The sequence below is a fragment of the Panthera tigris genome, chromosome D4 (assembly GCF_018350195.1).
Source record: "Panthera tigris isolate Pti1 chromosome D4, P.tigris_Pti1_mat1.1, whole genome shotgun sequence".
NCBI classification, from domain to species: Eukaryota; Metazoa; Chordata; class Mammalia; order Carnivora; family Felidae; genus Panthera; species Panthera tigris.
In genome coordinates this window covers 84,694,308-84,719,476 of record NC_056672.1, presented here as the reverse complement: position 1 = coordinate 84,719,476, position 25,169 = coordinate 84,694,308, and the positions used below count along the sequence as shown (strand labels likewise).

At 56.7% G+C, this 25,169-nt stretch overlaps 1 protein-coding gene across 2 annotated transcripts in view; it reads right to left on the bottom strand.

The window, feature by feature from the left end:
• LMX1B (LIM homeobox transcription factor 1 beta) overlaps positions 1-24,356 on the bottom strand; it is a 79,784-nt gene extending 55,428 nt beyond the window's left edge. For both annotated transcript variants that reach the window (XM_042964947.1, XM_042964948.1), the window contains exons 1-2: positions 24,218-24,356; positions 23,206-23,392 (exon numbers count right to left, since the gene is read on the bottom strand). In XM_042964947.1, the coding sequence (XP_042820881.1) occupies positions 23,206-23,392; positions 24,218-24,356 (326 nt within the window). The remainder of the gene's footprint in view (positions 1-23,205; positions 23,393-24,217) is intronic.
• Positions 24,357-25,169: the final 813 nt, after the last annotated feature.

The following is a 25,169-nucleotide window of genomic DNA, read 5'->3' as shown; positions in this document are numbered from 1 at the left end:
CAGGGTCTGGATAAAGCTGGGGGGGACAGCATCCTAAGTATACACACCTTTGGCCTTAAAACTAAGCCTGGGCCCAGCACCTTGGAAGACAGAGAGGAGGAAGAGGAGGGGGTAGAGAAGGGAAGAGGGGAAGGGAGGGACAGGGAGGGGAGGGGAGCAGCTGTCGCCTGCTCCTACGTCTGAGAGAGAATGGGGAGGGGGCTGGCCTGCCTGCTGCCGCCCCACCCCAGAGCAGCCTCCTTCATGCCACCCCACCCTCCATCTACCACTCCAAGGAAGGTGAGAGGAAATTCCTGCTGGGTTCTTGGAGCTGTGGCCACAGATGTCACAGTCCAGGGAGAGCCATGTGCAACTCCACTCGTCCTACCCAACCCCATGTCCACACACACGTAGCATGCCTTCCCACGCTGACACGCACAGATCCAGGCAGACGGGTACAAACATGCGTGTGCGCTGAGACACAAACTCACTGACAAGCAGGTGCACTCTGTCTTAGGCACGGAGGACGCTGTGTGGACAAAGACGCACCCACAGTGCAGCACGCCCAGGCACGCAGCAGCACATGCAGGGACACACGCACGGACACGGGCACCGTCCCTCCCCACCACCAGCCCTCTAACGTCTGCACTGGCATTCAAATGCACGAGGATGAGCCATGGTCCCCCAAGGAGGCGCCAAACCTGCCTCTCCAGATGCTGCCTGTTCCACAGCGCTGTGCCGACCACCCGCCTGCCATCAGCTCAGCCGCAGTGAGCTGGGCAGGTACCGCGGCGATTAAAGTGTTGGGGACGATTTACAGCAGTGATAACCCCCTGACAGCATGGCACGAAAGCTAGGCAGAGGCGGGGATGGCAGCCTCCGGCTGTGGATGGGGTGTCAGGACCAGGTGGTATCTACGCCAGATTGGGCTGGTCCAGCTGAGGCCAGCGGCTTCCTGCCCTCTTGCCCAAGGCTCCTTGGGCTTCTCCTGGGCAGCACAGCTGTGGACAGAGAGCTGTCATCTCGTACCTTGCCATGTGTACACGTGTGCACACGTGCGCGCATGCACACACACACACACACACTCTTGAAAACACAGAGGCACATAGGGACACAGCACCATCACTGATGGACACACACAAAGATGCGTGCTCACGTGCTCACACAGAGACACAGACGTGGACGCCTGGTGAGCACTGACATGAGACCCATACATATTCACCGAGTCCCCACATTGGCTGGGCCCTCGCAGAGCTCAGGTCTGTTGACACCCACTCCCGATACGCATGCGATACACATGTACTTATAGATATCTGCCCTCGGATGCACACACCTCAACATGGCCTTGCAGGACCCCTTCCTCTCTGGTCCTGTCCTGCTTCCCCTGCAATCTGCCCAGCTAAGTGAATTTCATGCTCAAAACTGACCTTAACAGTCTCCTCCTTAGAATCTTTCCATGGCTTCCAGTGGCCTCTAGAATAAAGGCCAGACTCCCCAGCACAGCCTTCAAGGCCCTGTATGATCTGACCTCTCCTCGCACCCCCCCACGGCCCACTTCCAGGCCTTGCACATGCCGGTCCCTCTGCCCAAAAGCTGCTCCACTCCCTTTTCACCGGGATAATCCCTCTGTCCTCAGCGTGGACAGCTCTTCCTCCAGGAAGTCCTCCTCCACGCCACTCAGGCTGGGAGAGGAGCCCCGTTCCTGGGGTCTACAATGCTCCATGCTTCCTCCATCAGAGCCTTTACCAAATACTGCCAGGCACATGCCTCTCTGGACAGTGAGCGCTTTGGGGACAGGGCTTGTCTGACTTGTGTCCTTAGTACCTGAGACAAGGACACAGTGGTCTCACAGTAAACACCAGAAAGAAGGGAGGAACCCCCAAGTGTGATCCTAGCTTCTATGTGAGACCGAGGCCTGAGAAGGGCTGGGGGGTGAAAGGAGTGCTGGAGAAAGTGCTGGCAAGAAGGACACCCAGAGACTCCTGTGGCCGTCATCAGGCTGCCCCCACCGTCCATCATTGAAGAGCTGGCAGCCCACAGGGCAGGCTCTGGCTCAGACTCCCTGGGTTCAGATCAGGCCTCGGGCTCTCCCCTCCTTTCCCCTAGGAGGCAGCAGCCCACGACACCAAATGATTCAGCGCCTGAGCAGTGGGGCCTGAGTCTAAACCTGCCACTTCCCAGCTGAGTGACCTCAGAGGAGCCTCTCTGTGCTCCAGTGTCCTCAGACACAATCTCATTAGACTTCAATAACAGTGATAGCAAAAATAACAAGTGGCAGCTTCCATTTCTTCATTTGCTGGCAATCTTGATTTGGGTTTTTAGGCCGCCCAATTTATAGGTGAAGAAATCGAGGTTAAGTGGCAGAAAGTGAAAGAAACAAGTTTGGGACCACCAGCCTCTGAGTCACACACTTATTCCTTTGAACCTCCAAGGTCATGGGCGTGACTGCGTTTTGTCACCAGTCACGTGTAGAGAATTACTAGGACCGCTGGGCTCGTCAGCCTCTAAGCCTGGAGCAATCTGGCCACAGCATCTCCTCCCATTACAAATGGTTTTCAAAATCTTCTCATGCCCACCTCCTCTTTGTACACGTGCCCAGTCTCCCCAGGCCCCAGCAGTCCACCCCTCTTGCCTGTGTGTGAGCCCCAGGAGGCTCTGCCCGCTCCCCATGTGACATGTGGGCAATGGGCTAGTGGGTGACAAGCAGTTGCCTGAAAGGGGAGTGTGGGGGCACTGGAGAGGGACCGGGGCTACAGTCAGACCTGGCTGTGATGTGCTGTGTGGCCTTGGGCAAGTTGCCTCCCACTTCTGAGCCTCAGTCTCGTACCTGGAAATGGGAATGATAATCACATCTACCTCTCAGGCTTGTCATGGGGCTTCACACGGTGCGGTGTGTGTGACAAGCTTAGCCAGAGCCTGGCATGTAGCAGGTGCCAGGACTCTGAATAAGTCTGCTGAACTGCAGTGACCTGAGGAGAGTACAGCCGGGGCCAGAGCTGGGAGGGGAGGGAATACTGTTCCTCTGAGCAGGCCACTGTCTTCCATGTCTCTGGGCCTAGTCTACACCCTCCTTCTCACCTTCCCCAACCCTGTCCAAACATCCTACCTGGTGGAAGCTTTTCTGCCTTCCCAGGCAGCCTTCAATACCCCTTCCTCCAGGAAGCCCTCCCTAAGACTCTTCCCTCCATCACAGCCCTCCACCCACAGGATTATCCTCACCACTCCTGCCTTTCTCTGCTTCTGTTCACTGTGAGGCTAGAGCTCCAGCAAGATAGGACCAGCTGCATCACCTCTGTTCCCTGCTCCCTGTAAAGTGGGTGGAGGAGGGGGCAGAGGTGGGGGCTGGCCCCAAGGAGGTGGGTGAGAGGGGAGAGAAGGGGGCAAGTCAGGCTGTGGAGGCCCAGAGGGGGTCGAATGGCCTTCCTAGGGTTTATTCTGTTAGAATTCTTTCCAATAACAAAAATACTAATGACCGCTACAGTAACGATAGCTGTATGGGACACATTTCTTTCCCTTGCTTTCTCTGTATTCTGAGCAACGAGCTTTGTGCTAAATGCTTTATACCCTCCTACCGTTAATCCTTCCAATGACCTGGAGAGGAGAAACAGTTGTACCCATTTTACAGATGAGGAAACTGAGAATCAAAGAGGTCAAGGGACTCATCCAAGACAGCAGCTCACAGACATGGCATTAGGGTGGGATGAGCCCGCACTCTGGGGTGCTGATGAACAAGGGACTGCTACAGTAGGTGGGCAGCTGGAGATTGTGATGGGGATAGTCCCTGAGCCCCTACTAGGTGCCTGCTCCTGGCATCTGTCTTCCCTTGGCTAGACCCCATGCAGCTCAGCACCCCGGGGCCCATGTGGTTGGGTCTCCTCCACACCGCCTGCCCCCTTCATCATGAGCTCCAAGGGTAAGGCCCAATCCACCTTGTTCCCCAGGCCTCCCTAATGCCCGCACAGGACCCAACATGCAGGGGGCTCCACACATAACTCTGGAACGCCACCTTCGGAGACTGGCTCATCTAGGCTTCTCGACAGAACTCCATCACCACTGGGCAAGGAGGCATTCCTGGACTCCACCATGGAACTTTCTGGATGCCCCTTCACAGTCCATTCTGCCAGGGTCAGCAGCTTCTCCTCTGAGGTCCCCTGCCTGCTCTTCATCCCCAGACACACAGGGCTGTGACAGTCCTGTTCACTTTGGCCTCTCAGTGGCAGCCCAACGTGCTTGGAGAAGGGGTCCTTCTGGTTGCATGGGTGGGCTGGGCTTCCTTCTTCCCTCCCTCCCTGCCTTCAGCACTTATTGAACACTTACTTACCTGCGGCATTGTGAGCAGGAGCCACGGGAGGATAAGCATCTCGGAGGCCAGGGAGTGGAGTGGTCGAGCTAAGCTATGTGACCTTGGACAGCTGATTTCCCTTTCTGTGCCTCACTTCCCACATCTCTGTAACGGGGATAATAACAGAGCCTGCCTGGCCGACTTGTATGGGCTTAATGAGATCATTCCAGTCCTTAACTCAGTGCCTACACAGTACAAAGAAATAAAAAATAAAACCCTTTACTTCCATCATGCTATTGTAATTGTGTGCAGGGAGGACCACATTGGGAGCAGGCAGCCCTTTAGGAGCAGAGGGAACGAGGGAAAGCGCTGGAGGGAAAATGTGCCGGTGGACCCCCACGACCTTTGCCCACTTCCTGCCTCCCAGAGGGTACTAGTTTTGCCCCCCATCCCTCATTCTGGCCCCCATCGTAGACAGCCCAACCCCTACATCCTGGGGGTTCAGGGAGAGAAGAATCCTGGCCCAGCCACAGTCCACGCATGCTGTAATCCTGCCATCCATCCAGTAACCTCCCCCCCTCCCCCTGATGCCACTCCATGCCAGACAAAGTGCCAGGCTGCAGGAAGGCTGCGTGTGTCAAGACCGACAGACAGACAACCACAGCTCATTCATTCATTCAGTATGTGCATGCCGAGCACCAACCAAGTACAAGGGCCTGTTCCAGTCCTGGGTGTACCCTGGGCAGAAGCTCTCAGACCTCAGTGTATACAGATACCCCTGGAGGGGGGCAGCTAGGAATGAGGATTCATAGGCTTCACCCTAAGAGTTTGAGTCCTTCCACAGAGCTAGGAATCTGCATGTTTAATAAGCATTGCAAGACAGACTCAGGCTGGGAGGGGTGTGTAGTGGGGGAATACAGAACCAGAGAGATTTCATGAAACTGATGACTCTTATGCCAAACTTCAGAGGAAGAAGACTTTTCCAGAAGAAAGGATGATGGCATCCTGCGAATACATCCTGCACAACTGCCACGGCCTGAATAAGACCCAGACGTGGACAAATGTCTGAGCGTGTGGGGAACAGCAGATGAGCTGGTGTCTGAGCACAGAGGACAAGGAGGCAGGGCCTGACTGAGGAAGCCCTGGAAGACCAAGCTGAGAGCCAGGAGAAAGAAGCCATTTGAGAACAAGCCTCCAGCCAATGGTAGAGGGGGGAGGTCTCCTTAGCCCAGCAGGCCTGGTTCTAGCTTCCTGGTTCTAGCTTAAGGCACCCAGGCCTCCGTTCCAAGCCCAGGCCCAGAGCCAGAGACTCAGGGACTGGAGATGGCTACATGATTTGCAGGGCCCAGCACAAAATGAAAATGCAGGGTACTTGTTCAGACCATATTAAGAATTTCAAGAGGGCAACAGCCGAGTATTAAATGAAGCACAGGGCCCTCCTGAGTGTGCAGTCCTCTGGGAATGCACAGATCTCATGCCCATGAAACGAGACCTGTCAACCATCCAGCCAAGGGGATCACCTTTGCTGGGACCAGCCCAGAGTGCTCAGGACCTCAAGGCCTTAGCCAGTCACCCCAGCTCCAATCCCCAGGTCTCTTGGACTCTCCCTTTGCCCCATCCCCTCCCCTCAACCCTCAGAAAACTGCTTCCTAACATTGCCTTGAGCCTGTCCCCTCCCAGCCCCTCCACTGCCCTCACCTCTGAGGAGGCAGCAGGTGGACCCTCCTGCCAGTCTCCAGTCCCCAATCCCACACATGTGCTGCCACTTTCAGTTCCATAAAGTGCCTCTCCTGTCCTGTCACCCACCTGTACAATAATCTTCGATGGCTCCCTTCTGCCCACAGGATAAAAGACAAACCCTGTTGCATAGCTACCAGCCCCTGCCCCCCTCTGCAACCCTGTATCCCAGCAGCCCCTAGGCAGCCTCTCCAGCCAGAATCACTGTCCCAGCCCACTTTCTCAGCCCACCAATTTAACCCCTAATATTCCTGCTTCCTGTGCCCTTACCTGGAATGCCCTCCCAAATCCTCTCAGCTCCCACCGCCCATCTCACAGACACCTGCCCAGGGAAACTCAGCACAGATTCTTGATGTTCTGTGTTATTAACCAGATCCCTACCCACTGCCCTTCCTGCTAACAACAACAGCTCACACCGACTGGTATGGCCCTTGTTCATGCCCTGTTTCATTTAATCCTCAGGACAACCCTAGAAGCTAGGTTCTTTGAGTACCTCTGTTTTACCAATGAGGGAACAGAGGCTCAGAGAGGCCGAGGAACTTGCAAAGGGTTGCCCAGCTAGACAGAGGCTGAACCTGGTGTCTAGCCCAGCCAGTTGAGCCCCTCAGCTATTTCTCTACACTTTTCTTTCAATACTAAGCAAGCACCTATGAGGTATCATGCCCTGTCCTGGCCAAGGCATGGCTCAAACACAGAACTCTAGCAAAGGTTCTGCCTGGCACATACAACCAAAGCCAGACACAGGCTCAAGCCCAACACAAAGGACTACGGGAGCATCCACAACAGCAGCGGCAAGAACCAAATACCTAATCTGAAGACATTACATCTGCTTTCTCTTTTCAATTCCAGCATTGCCCTGAGGCTGTTGTTGCTCGTCAACAGCCTTTGAGAGAAGTGTGGTACAGAGAGGTAAAGCATCAAACCCAGGGTCACACAGCCAGATCAAACTCTGAACCCTGAGGTTCCAAAGCACCGGCATCTTTTCTCTGTCTACCTGGCTAAGAATCTTGGCCTCCCAAGCGATCAGTTCTTGGGCCACAAAATCAGAAAAGAGGTCAGCATATTCCAGACATGGGGACTGAGCAGGCTTGATTTCTACTTAACTGTGCCCCCTCCCCCCACCTGCTTCCCCCAGGGGCTCTCTGAGGACAGGGTGGGCCTACCCCTTCCTAGCCCAGCTTAGCCAGGACCTGGCTGAGCAACTCCAAGTTCCCCAGCTGGGTTTCTGGTAATTAGCTGCTCAGAGATGCACCAGTCTCTTACCCAACACCCCTCGTGACCCCCTGCCATGAGCACTCACCAAGTAGAGCACAGGCTTGGTTCCATGGTACTCCCTACGCCCCAGGGCAAGTTGCTTCCATTTACAAGTTCTTGTTATTACTATCCTTGCTATCATTACTGTTATTTTAATTTAAATCTTCCACATTCAGGGAGATGTTTCTCTGCAGCCACGAGGGCATGTCTGTGGGAGGCTGGCACTTTGGTGACGGGCCTGAACTCTTGCCACGTGGGACGGCAGGACCAGTGGGCGGCCAGCTCCATCCTCCTTCAGGGGTCTGCCGCTGCTCACTTATCAGGCTGACATCCCACAGGGGGGCCGCCGCCCTGCCCGCCCCTCCGGCTCCAGGCCTGCCGACTGGAACCAGACCTGGACGGGTGGGCGGGCAGGGGCCTGTGGGAGGGGGCCAAGCCCTCACCACAGGCCCCTTTGCAGTTCAAAGTGACACACTGAGGCGCTGTCCCCTTCAAAGGGCAGACAGCGCCTGCCCTGAGCTGCTGTACCCGCAGGGCAGGGGTAAAGGTGGCCCTGTGAGGGCTGGTGAACTCCCATCTACGGGTTGGGTCTGCTTCCCTGTGCCCTGTCCTGAGTAGGACACATACCAGCAGTATGCAATTGGGGGTGGGGGGAATCTCGTTCCCTCTCTGAACTTCCCTGCTGTCACTGTGTATTTGCAAAGCACTCAGAAGGCACTTGGGGACGGTCATGCACGATGCCGACAATGCCGAAGATAGAGATGATGATTCAGTCTGAGAAACAACACCTCAAAGCCAGAACACCTGAGCGTGATTCCCATCAGCTGCTCGCTAGCTGTGTGACCCAGGGCAAGTCACTTAAGTTCTCTGTGCTTTGGTTTCCCTACCTATAAAACAGGGTTAGGAGGGGAGGCTGCCTCGTGCCAAGTAGCCACAGGCACACTCATCCCCTCGATGCCAAAGTATGCCCACCTGCTGTCAGGATAGTTGTTCGGCCCAAGCGAGAGCCACGGAGAAGGTGATGGCATGGTTCAGGTGCTCCCCACCACCACCCCCGCTCCCAGGCTGAGGCTGAGAAGTCCTCAAGAGGACAAGTCTTCCCACCTACAGATGACAGCTCCGTGCTAGAGCAGCTCCCCCCACTAGCTGTGTGACTCTGGGTGTGTGGCTTTACCTCTCTGAGCCCCAGTTCTGTCACCTGGAAACCTAGGTAAACAATGGTCCTTTTGGGAGCACTCACTGCGATCCGGAATGCCAAGGGCTTAGCCCTGAGCCTAACCAAACTTGTGCCCAATAGATGGTAGCTCTTATCATTGCTATCTTAAGCTATGTGACCTTGGGGAAATCAGGGCACGTCTCAGGTCAAGTTTCAATGCTGCAAAATGGGAAATGATACTAATAATGCCTGCCCCAGGGCAGTGAGAAAATTCAATGAGATAATTCCCATCAAACCCATAGGCAGTGTGCAATAAACACTGGCCATGAATTATGAGGCATTCATTCAACAAATAACATTCAGCTCTGGTGCCTGGCCACCACAGGACCCCAAACCCAGAAAGGGGCTAAAATCTGCCCTCTTAAAGGATTGCTGGAAGTTTTCTCCTGACAGAATGCCTGGGCCCCAACTCTGGTTCCACTTACTAGCTGTGTGCCCTTGGGCAAGTCACTCAACTTCTCTGTGCCTCTGCTTCTCATCTAAGTAAATAATCACAACATCCATGTCACAGCGCCTTTAAAACCTGCGAAGTGCTGGGGATGCCTGGGTGGCTCAAGTCGGTTAAGCATCCGACTTCTGCTCAGGTCAAGATCTCAGGGTTGGTGGGTTCGAGCCCGGCATCGGGCTCTGTGCTGACGGTGTGGAACCTGCTTCGGATTCTGTGTCTCCCTCTCTCTGCCCCTCTACCTCTTGCGCTCTGCCTCTCCCTCTCAAAAGTAAATAAACATTAAAAAAAAAAACATTAAAAAAATTGTGAAGTGCTTAGAGCGGTGCCTGACAAATCATGAGCACTCAACGAGCATCAGCTGTGGTTATTATTGCCGCTGCTGCTGTTGTGTGCTCTCTGGGCCAGGCCTGCCCATCAGCAAGCCCCCTGCAGCCGGGCCCCCTTCTGCAGCTCAGAAACTCGGGAAGTGTTAGCTCCTGCGAGGCCGCCCGAGTATCCTGCAGAACGGAGGCTTCTGTGGGCTTCCTCTCTGGTCTGTTTCCCCAGCAGCTGGAACACTCAGAAAAAAGCTTCCAGCCTGCTGGGCTTGTCAAAGCAGGGCCAGCTTTACTAGAACCAGCTTTGGACGGTAATTTTGCGGTCATAACAACTATTTTCTTTACATACTGCTATAGAAAGGGGAACCCCCTGCTTTTTTTTTTTTTTAACCTAATTGAAGACACCATCAAGCGTAAATATGCTGGAGTTTTTAATAAAAAACATGATGGAGGAAAACATTCAAAGCTCAATAATCAGAAGCCAGTCGAGTAGAGATGTCGCTCCCTCTCCCTACCCCCTTGGCTGTGCTCTGTGTGGGACTGGCTTTGGGGCTGGCAACTTTTAGACCTATGGCAAAAATAATGAACAGCAGTGAGGCTTGGAGATAGCCTGAAAAATATCCTGGAAAAGAAAAACATATGCCAAAGAGTGTGGTGTAAAAGTCATATTTCATGCCTGACTTTAGAGAATGTTAATAAGGATTAGAACCATACTCCAACAGAGCAACTATCAGTCAAGGCGGGGTAATTAATTTTGCTTCAGATCTCTGCTTGGGAAAATGAAAGCAGTAAGTGTTGTTTCACAGCACAGAGATTCCATCACACTAGAACAACCCAAAGAACTTCCAAAGCTGTGTCCTGATCCCAGCTGAAAGAAACCTGGCTGTTGCTGGCAGCCTCTGCTGGTCTGTCGCCGTGTAGATTTGGGGATCTTTTCCCAATGTTGACAATACCAAACTCTTTTTTTTTTTTAAATTTCAGGATTGGCTAATAAATATGATTAAGATAACACATCCCAAACCACATGTCCTCTGCTCAGCCTCCAACATGTGCAGTACAGATGTGTCTTCCGTGTACAGATGACCCAGCCGGTTGCTCCCCTGAGGCAGGGACCCTGGGAGACAGAACCCCGAGGGTCCTGGCAGCCCACTGGCCCTCTCTGGCCCTGGCCAGGCTGCTGGCCTCCCCGTGACCCACTTTAGAGAGGAAGGGCTGAGCCCAGGGTGTCTGGAAGTCAGACACTAGAAGGACAGAGGAATGGATGGTGGGATGTGGCACTGTGCTCACCTGGCTCTTGTCCCTGCATGTCCCAATTTAGAAGATAAAATTCCCAAATTCTGCTATCCAGAAAGCTTCCCAACTCATTCCATCATGGAGACATGCCTGTTACCCCCCTCAGGAACCAGGGTTGAAGGGCCTTCCCCTCCCAGTGACCTCAGACTAGGGAAAAAAGAGTAAGCCAGTGGCAAAGCCAGAGTCTGGCAGAGGGTTCTAGAAAGAATTGTGGAGTTGCCACACAGACCCCCTAACTTGGCAGTGGGCAGACTGGGGTTCCCGTCCCCCATTGTGCCACAACTGTGTGAGCTTTGAGGCAAATACTAGCCACACCTGGGCCTCAGTTTTCCCCTTTCTACAGGGATCCTGAAGAGCTCTTCATCTGGCACATGCTAAAGCAGTGCAAAGTATGGGTGGTGGGTATGTTCCTGGTGCGCCCACTCTGTGGTCACTGAGGAGGGCTCTTGGAGGTGGCAGAGAAAGCCAGGCCCTTGAAACACGGCAGGGAAGCCTGGGCCTGTTTGTGTCGACAGCCAGCCAGTCTCCACCTCTCGGGAGAGGGGGCAGCAGTCTCAGACACAAGAGCCCCTCCCAGCCTGACCAAGCAGGGCCCTGGGTTAAGTAGGAGTGAGCCTCCTTCTTAGCTTTCCCCTGGGGCTAGGAGGAAGAAAGGAGTCCCTCAGAGTTAGCCAGGCCAGGCAGAAGGGCTCAAGTGGGCGGAGAAGGGAAGGGCATTCTACCACAGTGGTAGAATGAATGTATGAATGAATGAATGAATGAATGTAAGAGGGAGGTAGGGGTCTCCCACTTCCCATACAGCAGGCAGGCTAGGGGTAGGGCACATCCCTGAGAAGAAGGTCACTAGGGGTCCCTGGAAGAGGGGTACTATGACCTGGCTGAGCCCCAGCTGCCTGCAGGGCAGAGGCTGGAGGGTCTCCTTTCTGGACCAGAGGCTACTCAGGGTAGACACGGAGGGTCAGGCTCCTCCTAAGCTGGGTGGGGTCAGGACCACCTAGTGGAGGAACTCTGTCACCAGCCCCTCACCTCCTTTCAGCTGAGATCGGCTGAGCATTGACTGCCGCATTTCTGGCCCCCTGTTAAAGCTCAGGCACTGGTCTCCCCGGAATACCCCAGGCTTCTTCCCTGCCTAGCAGCCCAGGCCGGTGGGCCCAGGGCTCGGCCAGGCCGGGCTGATATGAACCATCTGCGTTGTCTTAGGCCGCCCCTCTGCCCACTGTCCCTCTGAACTCGGCCGGTTCCCGCGGGCCGTTTGATGCCTCGTAGGGTCACAGACCCCCGCACACAAATCACCGCCGAGGGGCTGGGGGTGGGGTGGAGGCGCTGAAACCTAATCCGCAAAGTTTGCTCTGCCGCCGGCTCGCTCCTTCCCTCGCTCACTCGACCACCCCCCCTTTCCAAACAAGGCTTATTTTTCTTGCCAAAAAACCAAAGTTGGTATCAAGTGTTTCCAGGGAGAAAGTGTCTCCCCCGCCCCAGCTCGGGAGGAAGGGCCGGAGCTGATGGCTGAGCACGGGATTGCAGAGGGCTTCGGGAGGGAACCCTCAGGAGGTGAGGTCCCAGCTCCCGGGTCTGTCAGTCCCCATGCTTAATGGTCACAGACCCGACTGTCTCTGACCCTGCCCTGTCCCCTTGGTCCCCCTCCCAGATACTACTCTCTCCTTCGTGGCTCTCCATCCCTGCGCGGCCAGAGATGGAAGCATCACTTCCTGCCCCTTCTCCCTCCCCATAAAACAGCCCTTGCCTGTCGCTTTTACGAGGTGACACCCTGCTTTCAGCCCGATCCTCCCGCACCGGAGCCTGGGCTCGGGAGGGAGGAGACTGTGAGCAGTCAGGCGTCTCCAGAGAGCTCCCAGGGCACACTGGGGTCCTTGCGTGACTGCCCCAGAGCACAGACTAAGAGCTTTAAAAGGAGGCCAAGGAGCTGGGTATGTTAGAGACAAATTCCTCCAAAGTCTCCTCTCCAGCTCCATTGACTCTGGGGCCTTCGATCTGAGATGCTAGAAAACTGGCCAGGAGGTAGCCGGCCTGGTCCTCTGGAGGGGTGCAGAGCGGAGCCCCGGGAGCACACAGGTTTCGTTTGCTGGGTGGTTTTGCTTTTGGTTTTTTCAGCCGGTGCAGCGACCCGGAACCACGCCCGGGCCGTTTCTCCGACGCCCGCAGCTTCCGACTGTGCCCGGAGGTGGATGCCGGCGGCTAAAGTCCGCGCCCCGTGGCGCCCGCTGTGCGGACTGGAGTTCTAGTTGTCGGAGCAGGCAGCCCGGTCGGGGCAAGGCAGAGACGTCGAGGGGGCCGGTCGGCACACCCTACTGGGTCTGTGCGGCCCGGGGCCGGGGGTGGGGGGTGGGGGCACAGGAAAGGTCTGTACACTGTGGGACAGGGGTGGCGGCAGCAGCAGTGGCAAGAATAAAGGCGCCACGGGCCCGGCGGAGAAGCGGGTTTCCGCGGGGGTCGAACAAAGGAATTCGCCCTCAGAAGAAAGGGGCCGAGCGAGCAGCCGGGAATGGTCAACCCCGGATACTCTCGCAGGAGTAAGAGCGTCTCGACATCAGTCCCAGGGATCCAACGAAATCCGCCCCGCGCAGGACCCCAGCCTGGCATCTCCATTCGGCCTCTCCCTTCTTGTCAATCCCGCTTTCATGGGGATGGTGGGTGTGCACCCCCCAGCGCCACCTTTCCTGGGAAGAGGGGACAGAGTGGCCCGTGCTTTCCGTCAGTGGAGGCAAAAAGTCTCCCCCCTCCCAATCGGCATCTTCTGGTCGCGGCGCCGTTGCCCCCATTTTCCAGAAGCTGACAATTGAGGCTCCCAAAAAGCAACCCCTTCCCCCAACCCTATTGCAATGCCTGGCCGGCTCGGGAGACCCAAGCGCCCTCGGAAACGAAAGTCGCCCCTGGGGCGACAGGCCGGAGCTCCCCTCCTCCCGCAGCCCTCGGAAGGGGTGGAGGGCACACGGTTGTAAGGTGCTCGGCTTCTTTTCTCTGCTTGACATGAATAAGGGGATTAGGACGGCAAGTTTCCGTCGTTCACTCCGTCGGACAAAGGGCCCCGCGGTCAGAGCGGCGCAGCCTCTGATTAAACAGACAGAGCCCTGTCACTCAGCAGCATCCTAGGTACTTGTGTTCGTGACATAATCTTATTAGAAGATAAAACCAGCGAAATCCTTTTCATAATGAAAAGTTACATTTAATGGCTGGACTCACCCCCCAACCCCTCCCGACCCTTCCCCCCTCTTCCCGTTGCTGTTGGATATGGCTCGCCTGTAATTGGCATTTAAAGCACCAAGTCCGAGAGAAAAACGGGGTTTAGGGTTTTTGTAATCCCCCTAAACTGTCTTTGTTCGAAATCTCCACAGATACAAGTCTGTTAAGAGTAAATATTTGTGGATTGATACAACCACATTTCCCCCCCTACAAACCAAATCTGAAAAACCTCTGCCCTCCCGCCGCGCACGAAGGCCAGGGCGCAGGAGGGAGGGGGCTGGGCTCGGCCGGAGCGTCTGTATCGGGAACTCTGCGTTTGGGGTCGCCTCGCTGCCTCCAGGAGCTGAGGGACTTTGCACATTTCTCAGGCGGGAGAAAGGTCTTAGATTCTTTTTTCAATTTTCTGTGCTCTCGATAAACAAACCTCCCGAACCCGCTGCTTTTGGGCCTGCCCGAGGGGGTCGGCGGGAGGGCTTGGGGAGGGGCGAGGGCTTTGCTCAAATCCGAAAGAAAATGCAAACTCTCTCCACCGGCCTCGCTCCCTTCCAGCGGGTTTTAAGTGGCTCCGAGAGGACTCGCTCCTCCTGGGTTGTGGAAGACCCCACCCGGCACGGCGCCCCAAGTCCAGCCTAGGAAAGCACCGGGAGCCACCAAGGGCCCCCGAAACACGAAGGAGTCCGAAGGTTGCAGCAGGGGCCCGGGTTCCCGGCTCCAGCCCAGCCCGTCCCAGGATCGGATTCCTTCATAAATCAGCGGCTGGGTGAAAGGGCTGCGCTTTAGAAAGGGCAGGACCGTGTGCGCGTATTAGAGCGCGCGGTTCCCAAATCCGGGCTAAACCCCTGGTGACACCGAAATTCATCAACCGCTGCTGGCGCCCGCGGCTCAGCTGAGGAGCCCCAGAGCCTAGGAGCTTGTGCACCGCGCTGCCCGACTTGGGGAATGAGAAGAACGAGGAGCAGGAACCCTCCAAGAGGTGGGCCTGGAGGAGGGCACGGGTGGAGACCTCGGGAAGCCGCCCCGCCCGTGCGCGCCTCTGGCGGGGAAGGAAGCTCACCACCGGGGAAAGGCAGTTATTCTAACCTTTTTCCTTCTCTGGCAAGGGCTGGCCCTACACGGACATTCTAGTGCGAAGAGGGCAGTGACCCCCAACCCCAAGCCCTTCCAACCCTGCGGCAGTAACCGCCCCCACCCCCACACCTTTCAGGCTGGGTGCTCTAAGGAGAATCACAGTTGCCCAGAGCAGAATCTGGGGCTTCAGGGAGAGTAGAACTTGAGGACTTAGGGATGCCATCAGCTTTGGGAGTTAGACCCACCTGGGAAAATTGTGCTACAGAGAAACTCTGGACCTGAGAGAAGTTACAACTCTCTCCACCTCGGTCTTCTCACCTATCCAGGGACCTAGAGCAATAAAGGTCAGTACACATCGCAGCACTCAAGAAATGTCCGTTCCTTTTCTTTCTAGATATACTACTTCAGCCTGCCCCTCTGAGGTCAAGAAGGCTCTGCTCCTGGGAGTTCACAGCTACACTGGCCATGTTCAAGAGTAGGCTGGCTAAAGGCAGGACCTATGTGCCTCAGTAGCAATGGGGAGCCATCCAGAGGCTGCTGCCTGCCTGCCTGCCTGCCTGCCTCCAAGGACCAGTTTCTGACAGCCAGACCTGTCCCATTACCTTTTCAAGGGAAAAATTCAAACCACAGGCCACAGACCTGGGTAAGGAGCAGGAGGAGGGTGGGCTAGGCCACTCTGGGAGGCCTGTTTAGGAGGCTACACTCTCTGGGCCTGCTCTGAAAGGCAGACAATGCATTCCTGCCAGGCAGGGCGTCTCCAGCTCACTTCCCAGGCAGGCAGGCAGGCAGGAAGGAAATATACATTGACTGAGTGCCCAATGCAGGCTGGCACCTTTGGGTTTGTTTCACTTTATCCCCAGAGGTTGACTCCCTTTATCCTGTGAGATTGTAATTATCACCCCTGTTTCACAGAGGAGGAAACTGAGGCTCAAGAAGAGCCTTACCTAAAGGTCTTTGGCTTGTGTCACAAGAACCAGAGACATTCTGGATCCCCGACCTGGACTTGCAATTTTGTACTTTCCTTTGAGAAAGTGTGAGAAAATGTGCCCCACCCAGGAGGCTCTCCATTCTCAGGAGGTGGCTCCCAGAGCACCTTGGTCCTCTCCATCTCCACAGGCTCGGGCAGCTCCAGGCCTGGGCGGGCGCCCAGACCCCGACAGCCCCGTAACTATGGCGATTCAGGAATCACATGACAACAGTCACGGAGTCCCGGAGGAAACCAGGAGGTGGGAGAAGGGGGAAGAGCAGTCACACCCAGCTTGTCCTGACCCACGGCTCCTGCTTCTCTCCCGTCACTGCTTCGCCAGCACCCAACAGAGGTGCCCGGGGGCTGGGGTAAGGGGAATCCTGGGCATCGGCGGTCCAGCATGCTATCTCACCTTTCTGCATCTAGCTGGCAGCTCGGGGGTCTCCTCACGCCTGCCAGCCCCGGTGGGCACCTCTGTTGCTCCCAGCAGCCCTCAGAACCCTCCCCGGCTGGCAGCCACCTCACAGTTCCCAGGGAAACCTCTTAAGCACGGGCCGCCAGGAAGCAAACATCTTTGTTTCTTCTGGAACCAAACTCCAGGAACTAGGTTTTTCCTTCAGCAACACTTCCCCCAGTTCACCAAGTGCAGGGCCAGCCAGGTGCTCTGCCATCAGCCAGCACACTCGGTCCGGGGACCAGTCTGAGCCAGGCTCCCGATGGAGACAAAGCCCCCCCCCCCCCCATGTACTCACATATCCCCCGGACCCCTGTACTCCCCACAACCCCCCTTCAGGGCCCCAGGGTTGACAGGGCAGGTCCAGTGGCTGCCAGTCAAGAAGCTGAACAGAAATGGATACAATATTGCCGCGGGAATAACAAAGGAAGGGCCCTCGCAGAAATTTATTTGTTCTGATCAGGCGAAGCAAAGGTAAAGGGCAGTGAGGAAGTGCTGTCAGCCAGGCCTGAAACCCAAGAAAGTTGCCATTCTGAGCACAGTGGCCCCTTATACCCCACTACTCCACAAGGCAGCAGTAGTTAAAGCAAACACAGGCCCTTCACTGCCCCGTCAGTTACACCTTCCCCCCAAAATTACACAAACCTTGAAAGATTTTTCTGAGAGAAGATGGATGCTTCGGGAGACTTGAGGTCAAGGCTAGGCTGTTTAAAGTATATTATTAACAAATAAACATTTACTGCAAAAAAAAAGAGAAAAACCCTATAGGCCACCGGGGAACCAAATCATGTTGCTTTTGGCTTCAAATGACAGGAGACATTTATGACATGAATGGAGAACACCAGCCGGTCGATGAAATGGCAAACGTCTGCCACTTTGCTTCCTCTGCCTTCGTGAATCAACTTTTTCAAATATGGTTTTCAGCCTTACCCTCCCCTCACTACCACCGCCTCCCCACTTCTGACTGCAGTAGCAATAAATATATATAATTTTGGTTTTGCTCTCTGCTGCCATCAGCACAGAATCTGGGAGATGGAGAGGGCTGGGTCAGCCAGAAAGCCAAGAGTTTTGGGTCCTCCTGCACCCTCAACTGACTGACAGCTCACACGGGCTCCTTGGATGAGTGGACCATCCCTTTCTTCCTCCCTCCCTTGAAGCTGAGGCCTGATTGCGGTGTCCAACGAATTGGAAGTTATAACTCATGTCGCTGAGTGTATCCTCCAGTCCTCAGCCTAACTAATGCCAAAGGAGGACTGGGATTTTTTCCCTCCTATTCTGTTTTAAAACCCTCATGGCCACAGGACAGAGGAAATTCCCTGGGCAAGAACTGCCAGCCCATCATGGACAGAACAGACCTCTGTGGGCTGGAGGATCCTTCTGACCACCTGAGCTGGTGTTTCTCTACCTTTTAAACCTCATCTTCTCTCTGAGAAAGGTACAGATCCCTAGATCTCTTCCCCTCACGTCCCCCCCCACCCTGCCTTCTGAATCTCCCCCTCATCCTCAGAGATGTCAGCCCCCCCCCCTTGCCATTTGAATCACAAAAAAACAGTAAGCACAAAGGGTTTTCCAAGTATGAAATTAGACTTCCATGTAGGATTTTCCAAGCTGTACTCAGACTCTAGAGATTCCAGTTGCTCCCCAGTGGAAAGATCTTCGCTCTGGACCAACTTCCACTCCCTCTCACGCACCCCTGCCCCAAAGAGAAACAGGCCAGAACACCAGGCCCATCCTGATACCTGCCATTCCCGATCATGCACAGGTGGCATTTGTTCTGATCTCTACAATCAGTTTTTCTGCCTCTCTGGAGGTCATGACGACAATACTGGATCCCACGGAGTTTGGAACACTTACTGCAGCCTCACCAGATACCTCATGCTATCCTTGCAACCACCCCGGGGTGTTGTATCATCACTCCTAATTTGCTGATGGAGAACCTGGGGCTCAGAGACAGGTCGTCACTTGGCTGAGATCACACGGCTGCTGAATGGTGGGGCTGGGAGGTGAATCCAGTTCTGTCTCAGAACCTAGAGTTCTCTTCATCACTGAAGGAGTGCTGGCCCTCACAGCGCCCCACTCAGGCAAAGGGAGCGATTTTCCCAGGGGTGCTCCTCATCTTCCCTGCACAGAGAGGTTCACGGCAAGCCTACCATGCCAGCTGCACCTTTCTCTGGCATGGAACGCAGAGGCAGTTTGGTATGTCTTCGGCGACAAGACATTCTGGCCACGCTGATGGTGATAATAGCGACAACAATAATTTCCAGAGTATTAACAACATGCCAGGCAAGATGCCAGGTCCTTTGGGGCATGTTATCTCGAATCCTTATTAGAATCCTTTCTCCCAGGTGGATATGTCCCCATTTTACAGAAGTGGCTCAGGTAGATGCCAGGACTGTGTGGCCCTAAGCCTGGCTCCAAGGGGCAGGACGGGAGGGAGCTGAGGGTCGACAGTCACATACCCCAGAGGAAATCCTCACAGCCTTCTTCTCCTACTCAAGAAAAATCCTGCAAATAAATTAGGCTGCGTTAGCCCAGAGCCTGGGGAATACAGGGTGAGCCAGGAGTCAGCTATGAATAATGCCTCCGTTCAGCAGCAGATGACCGCAGCTTCAGGAAGCCCTTTGCTTACTCTTTTACCTGCAGTCAGGGTGCTGGCGGGGGTGGGGGGTGGGGTGGGGGGGGGGTTAAGTGGGGGGTGCCTTCCCAAGGGCCAGAGGGTCCCCACACTCGGGCTGACACGGTGAGCCCTTCGGCCCTTGAAGCCCCAGGAAGGACAGTACGGAGGCCTTTTTATAAGGCAAAGTGCTGGCTTTGCCTTCCGAGCAGACCCATTTCCAGGACAGGACCTCTATCTCAGGGTGTGGGCTGGGATGTCTGCCGCTCCGGGTTAGATGCGTGGGGGCCATGCCAGCTGGGATGCCTACTGGTAGAGGAGGTGCTGCTGGTAACTGGCACCCCGTAGTAAGGCCTATAGGAGTCCTTCCAAGCAGGGAGAAAGAGCAGGCAGAAAAGGCTGGAGCCTGACTTTGCTCTCCCTGGGCTGTGCCACACCCCTACTGTGCCAGTGCTGGGGCTCCGAGGAGAGGTGAGCCTCCCTGGAAGGCCTTTCCCGGTGTAAACACTTCCAAGGAGAGGAATGCGCTGGGAAGAGCCAGGTTGGGCCACTGGAGCTGCAGCCAGCTGGGGTGGATTTACCAAAAAACAAAACAAGACAAAACAACCCACCCCAGGACTCAGTTTTTTCTGAAACTCCAAGTCTCGCTGCTCCCCCTTCCGCGGGTGGGCGCATCCTACCTGGGCAGGGGAGCCCAAGGGGACCCTCGCAGGCTCAGCGGAGCCCTGTAACTCTGCGTGCCGAGAGGCGAGGCCGCCCGGGCAGGCCCGGCCGGCGGAAGGGCGCCGCCAGCCCAGGACGCCGAGGCGGGAGCGTGGCCCGAGCAGGAGCACCGCGTCCTCCGGCGCGCGCAGGCTCCCGCTCGCACACCAACGAATCTCGGGTCGCCTGGCCTGGGAGCTGTCTTACAAGCGATTAGACTCCATTTTGTGACAGATTTTTGGACTCTCCCACCGACCCTCCCCCCTTCCGGAGCCTCCTCCAGGAATTCGCCACCTCCTCAGGATAGAAACGCTTTCCAGACGAGCGACAGACGGCAAGAAAGGGGACTTACATAATTCTACTTGGCCAAAGCCACCAAGAAAAAAAAATGGGGCGCGGGGGGGCATTATGTTGTCATTAAAAAAAATTTTTTTCATGTGTTCTCAGGAGGAGGAAGGAGAGAGAGGTGTCCGTGATTTTGCGTTTGGAGGCCCCGTTTCCTCCCGGCTTCTAACCTGGTTTTCTGTCGGAGAAGGAGCTCCGGCTGCCGAGGGGCCAGAGCCTCGGGCGCAAAACGATCCGACGCCTCCCCCCCGCCCTTTTTAAAAGAAGGAGCCCTCCAGAAAACACGTACGGAGAAAAAGTAAACTTTTCGAGTTACGCGTGAAATTGCCCAAATGCCGTGGCCCGCGCGCTCTGTTGCATCCGTCCAGGACGTGCGGGTGGATTTTAGCAAATAGTATTAAATGTGCCCGAACGTCAATTAATCACCCCCGTGGTGCGTAAAATAACGTTGCGCTTCTGGGTGTCTCGGATCTTGAAAACAAATCGAAAGGAAGAAGAGACGCTTAATAAAAATAGCAACCTCTTTCTAAGGACCGAACCCCGCAGCTCCTCACGGGGCGAGGACATATTTTTCAAAAGTTACTGGGGGGCGGGGGATGGTGTGTTAATTTCCCTATACGGCTGACACACAGGCTGCACAAAATCGAGAAGGCACGTTTCTGCGCCCACTTTGCCTGGATTCTTGTCTTAAAAGCATTTACGCACAGATGCAATAAATACGCATCTGCGATCCTCAAAGGAAAAAAATAAATCGTGAAACACACTTTTATTGTGCAAAGAACATCGCTTCCCCAGTGAGCCCCTGCCTGCCTCGCTGCACTGGCTCTCCCTGAGAAACGCTGAGGCGAGACCCGCCCGGGGTATTTGTCCACGGGATTGTCTTGATAACAACCCCTCCTCAGCCCCCAACTGGCCGGCCTAGTGCAGATACCTAATTGGCCTTATTGGAAGAAAGAGGGGGCGAGGGAGGAGGAAGGCACCGTGAGGGGCGTGAATAATGCCCGCCTGGAGGCTGCCGCCTAGCTGGACCCAGGCTCGGAACTCCGGACCTGAGATTCGCCCAGCACCAAAATTCCCTGGCAAACACATCCCGACTGCATTGAAGCATCGAGCTCTAGGGCGCCTTGTTTCTTTTTTAAACAAATATACTTTCAACAAAGCCATTGCAACTGTTTAATTGTTTTGTAAAATTAGGAGGTGGACCGCTCTGCTCTAAGGGAACATCCTGCTCAAATCTTGTGACTTTAGAGTTCTGTGCTCCGAAAAACCAGGGGGCATCATCTCCTTGTTTTAAACACAAGCTCCATAAAGGATTGAGGGGGAGCGGAAGAGACCTGGCAGATACGTATAAGAGGCTGGAAAGGGTCCTTCCAGTATGTTAAAAAAAAAAAAAAAATTCCCCCAAATCTGCACAAATGCCTCGGAGGGCCATTTCCAGTTTCCTCAGCCTCCTGCCCCCACATGTTGAGTCATCCAGGCCGGTGGCGAAGCTGGAAGCAGCACTGCCAGAGCTGAGCTAAGGGTCAGGTAGGAAGAGGTGCAGGCCAGCAGGACATGGGTAGGCTGGAGGCTGGTGAGCCCTGCCCCTCGGCCAGACCAAAGCCCCCAACCGTATCCACCTCAAACTACTTCCCCATTTTATTTGTGCTGCTCTATGCCTGCCTGTGGTAGAGCTGACTGGCGGCCACACTTTCTCCCGGAACTGGAATCCTATCAGTCCAGGCACAGCACAAACCCGACCAACGGCAATGCGCCTGATTTGGGGTGCTCCAGACAGAGAGAGAGAGAGGTCTCGGCTGGACTCTGGGATCAGCAAAAAAAAGTTGCCTCTCTGAAATGTACCCCAATTCCTGTCGGCAGAGCCCCCAGTGGACAAGAAGAGCAAGGTGCAAAGAGCAGGTCCTCTTGGACCTCCAGACCAGGGGAGCACAGCCAGGCTAGGCACTGCTGTGGGACTCAGCCAGAACCTTTCAGAGTAAGAACCTAATACCTTCTTCAGGGCTCTGGCTTGCAGCCCGCTATTTCTAGGTCTCAGCCAAGCAGCTAGAGAGATGGAGAAGGGGCACCCCAGCCTCTCCACTTCCCATCGGGGCCTGGAATTAGGAACAGTCCTTGGGCAGCTAGGGAGGCTGCAATCATCACAGGCATTGGTTAGCCTAACCTTTTCCTGGAGGCTTGGGCACACACAGCCCCCTCTGAGCCCCGAACCATCTGAGAGCCTACCCATCCTGCACGCCCATCTAAAAGGGTCTTCCAGGCCTCACTAGAAAGTTCTCGAAGGCACCCACACTGGTCTCCACAATGCCTCCCTGGGGATCCCCACACCCCCTTTTCGTCTGTTGCTCCTCTCTGCCTCCCTCCTAATCACACTGCCAGGCACAAAAACCAGAGGGTCAAAAGAAAAAGCCTGCTTTTACTCTTAACTGTCCCAGCACCTTGCGAGTCAAACCCACAGTCTCAGCTAAAAACAAAAGTCAGTAGGTAGGGCTCAACCCATAGTCTCTGGACTCAACCCCGAGGCTTAGGCTATGCCAGGGCAGAGCAGACCACCCCCTTCTCCAACACAAACACTCTGCAAGAAAGAAGGCCTGCTGGGGAAGGCTGACTTGGGCAGTCCTTCACCATCTGCCCCCCCCCATCCCCGACCTTCCAGGAGCCCCAGATTGTGGTTTGCCACCTCTTGAGGTCCTCTTCCCAGACAGCTTCTTCAGCCAGCAGAAATTTTAAGTGAAAAATTCCCGCATGGAACGGTTTGAAGAGAATGGACACCCTTTTCTATCAGGAACTAAAAGTACACCAGGCAGCAAGGTAGGAAGGAGGCATCCCCAGCTGCTCGGGGAGTTCAGCACCCCCCTTCCCAACTCCACTTGCTTGCTCCAGGAATCCGAACCCCCCCTAAAACCCTACTTTTGGGAACCATACCGCCAAGGCCTGGCTCCCTAAAGCACTGTTTTCGTTTGGAAATCAATTCTTGGTCCCCAATTTAGGCCTTGGTGGGGTCAGGCCCTGTCCCTGGACGGAGGGATTGGTATCCCCTAGTTGGCCAAGGGCCTTGTCCTGTACCCCAACCAGTACAGGTTTCCGGACAAAAGATGGCAACTAGGGACCGCCGCAAGCTCCCGGCCACCCCACCAGTGGCGGCCAGGCTGGGACCGTTCGTCCCTGCCGGGAGACGCGCAGCCCGCACAGCCCTCGGAGCTGACGGGCCCAGCGGCGCGCAGAGCCAGCAGTTGGGCTGACACGGGCCGGGCCTGGCCTGGCAGTGGGGGCGGCCGGGCTCGAGTGCCGGGCGGCGGCGGGGGGAAGGAGGAGGACGAGAGGCGCTTACTGTTGGTAGTCTTGTTTGCAGTACAGTTTCCGATCCCGGAAGTAGCAGCTGGTGGTGAGGGCTTGCTGACACGCCGCGCACTGCAAACACTCCTCGTGCCAGGACGATTCGTTGACTCGCATCAGGAAGCGGTCGGAGATGGGCCGCTGGCAGCCCTCGCAGACGGCGGGATGCGGGCAGTCGGAGCCTGCAGCGCACAGGGCAAGAGCCGGGCCGTCAGCGCCGACCAGCCTGGCGTCCCGGCCGCGCGGTGCCCACAGCCAGGGCCCCAAGCGCGAAGGCAACCCGGGAGCGCCGCCCGCCGCCTGCGCTCCCCCGGCCGCCGCACCAGGGGCCGGGCAGCCTCCGCTGGTTCGTCCCAGCCCGCGGACTCCCTCGCGGAGAGGCCGCGGGTCTCGAGCCTTGGCTCGGCGCTGCAACTCTCCCTTCCTCCGGAGATCCAGCGCTTGGTGTTACTACATACGAGAACCCGGCAAGGCGCGGGGTAGCCGGCTGGGACCGAGGCAGGCGAAGTGAGGTTGGGGCGCTTGCTGGCTGACACGCCCCACGGTGGCATTCACGGTCTTCTGACCCCAATCTCCCCAAAACCCAGGTGGCCCAAGGGACATTTTTCTTTTAGAGGCGCCTTCCATCAAGCAGCCTGGCACCACTCCCAAGCTTGCTAAGGTGACTACTTGGGTCTTCCATCACCCTTGCCGTCCGCCTCCTGCCCCCTCGGGAGTGGCAGCTCCAGCACCAAGGCCCAGTGAGGATGGTGGGTGGCAGCTGGAGCTGTCCTGGCCTCCCTCCTCCTAGGTGGTGCTCCTGCAAATCTCTGTCCCTCCAGCATGCCTGTTTAGGGGTGCCTGTTGCCCCTCTAGCGATCACTGCAGGAGTCTAGTCTGTGTCCCCCGCACCCCTATGTCCTGCAAAACATTTCCTTATTCCGTTGGTCTAGACGCCTGTGTCCACCTCGGGAGGATGCCCCTGTCCCCTGCCCATGACCACTCGGGCGTTCTGACCCCGCACTCACCCAGCAGCACCCCCAGAGTGGCGGGCCCGGGGCGCAGGGCGTGCTCCTCCATCTTGATGCCGTCCAGCATCTTGGCGCAGTCCGTCTGCCCGCGGGGGAAGCACCTCTCCAGCGACTCGGGACCTGTTGCTATATCCATGGGACGCGGGGCGCGCCGCGGGCCCCGCCGGCCAGGGTGCTCGCCGGCCCGCCCGCCTGCCCGCTCGCCGCCGCCGCCGCGGCCCCGGAGCCGGGGAGGCGCGGCCCCCGCGGGGTTGGGGCTGCGGCTGGGGCCGCCGGCCGCCCCCGGCGAGCGTGGAGCGCCGACGCGCTGGCCCCGGGCCCCGGCGTCGTGCGGGCGGGCCCGGGCGGCTGCAGTCCGCGCCGCGTTCTCCCGGGCACTCGCAGCCACGCGCGCCGGCTCCTCTGTCACCTGCTTGTCAGCCCCGGAGCCGGGCTGCGGCGGCGGCGGCAGACGGAGCCGCGGGGAGGAGACGGCGGCGGCGGCGGCGGCGGCGGCGGAGGCGGCGGGCGGGGGAGGGGGCGGGGGTGCAGGGGCGGCCCCGCGGGTTGGGGGGGCGCGGGCGGCGCAGCGGGGTCCCGGGCGGGGCGCAGCGGGCCGCGGGGCTCCAGGCGCGCTCCCCGCACTACTCCAGTGCCATGGTGCGCCCGAGGAGCCGCTGGGTTTAGAGCTGGGGCAGGCGGCGGAGGGATACTACGGCCGGGAGCCGCCTCACCCCTCCTCAAACTTCCTGACATTTGAACTCATTGGTGCGCCTCGTATCCCTGCGCCGGGATGAGCCGGCGGCTCCACGTCAAATAGTGCCGTCGCCGCCCCCCCACCCCCCGCGGGAGGGCTCCCCGCGCCCCCAGCTTGCGCCCCGCTCCGCGCCTGGCCTGGAGCGCGGGCCCCCGGCGCCCCAGCCAGGCCGAGCGCCCGCTGGCCTTTTGCAGAAGTTTGGGTCACCTTCGA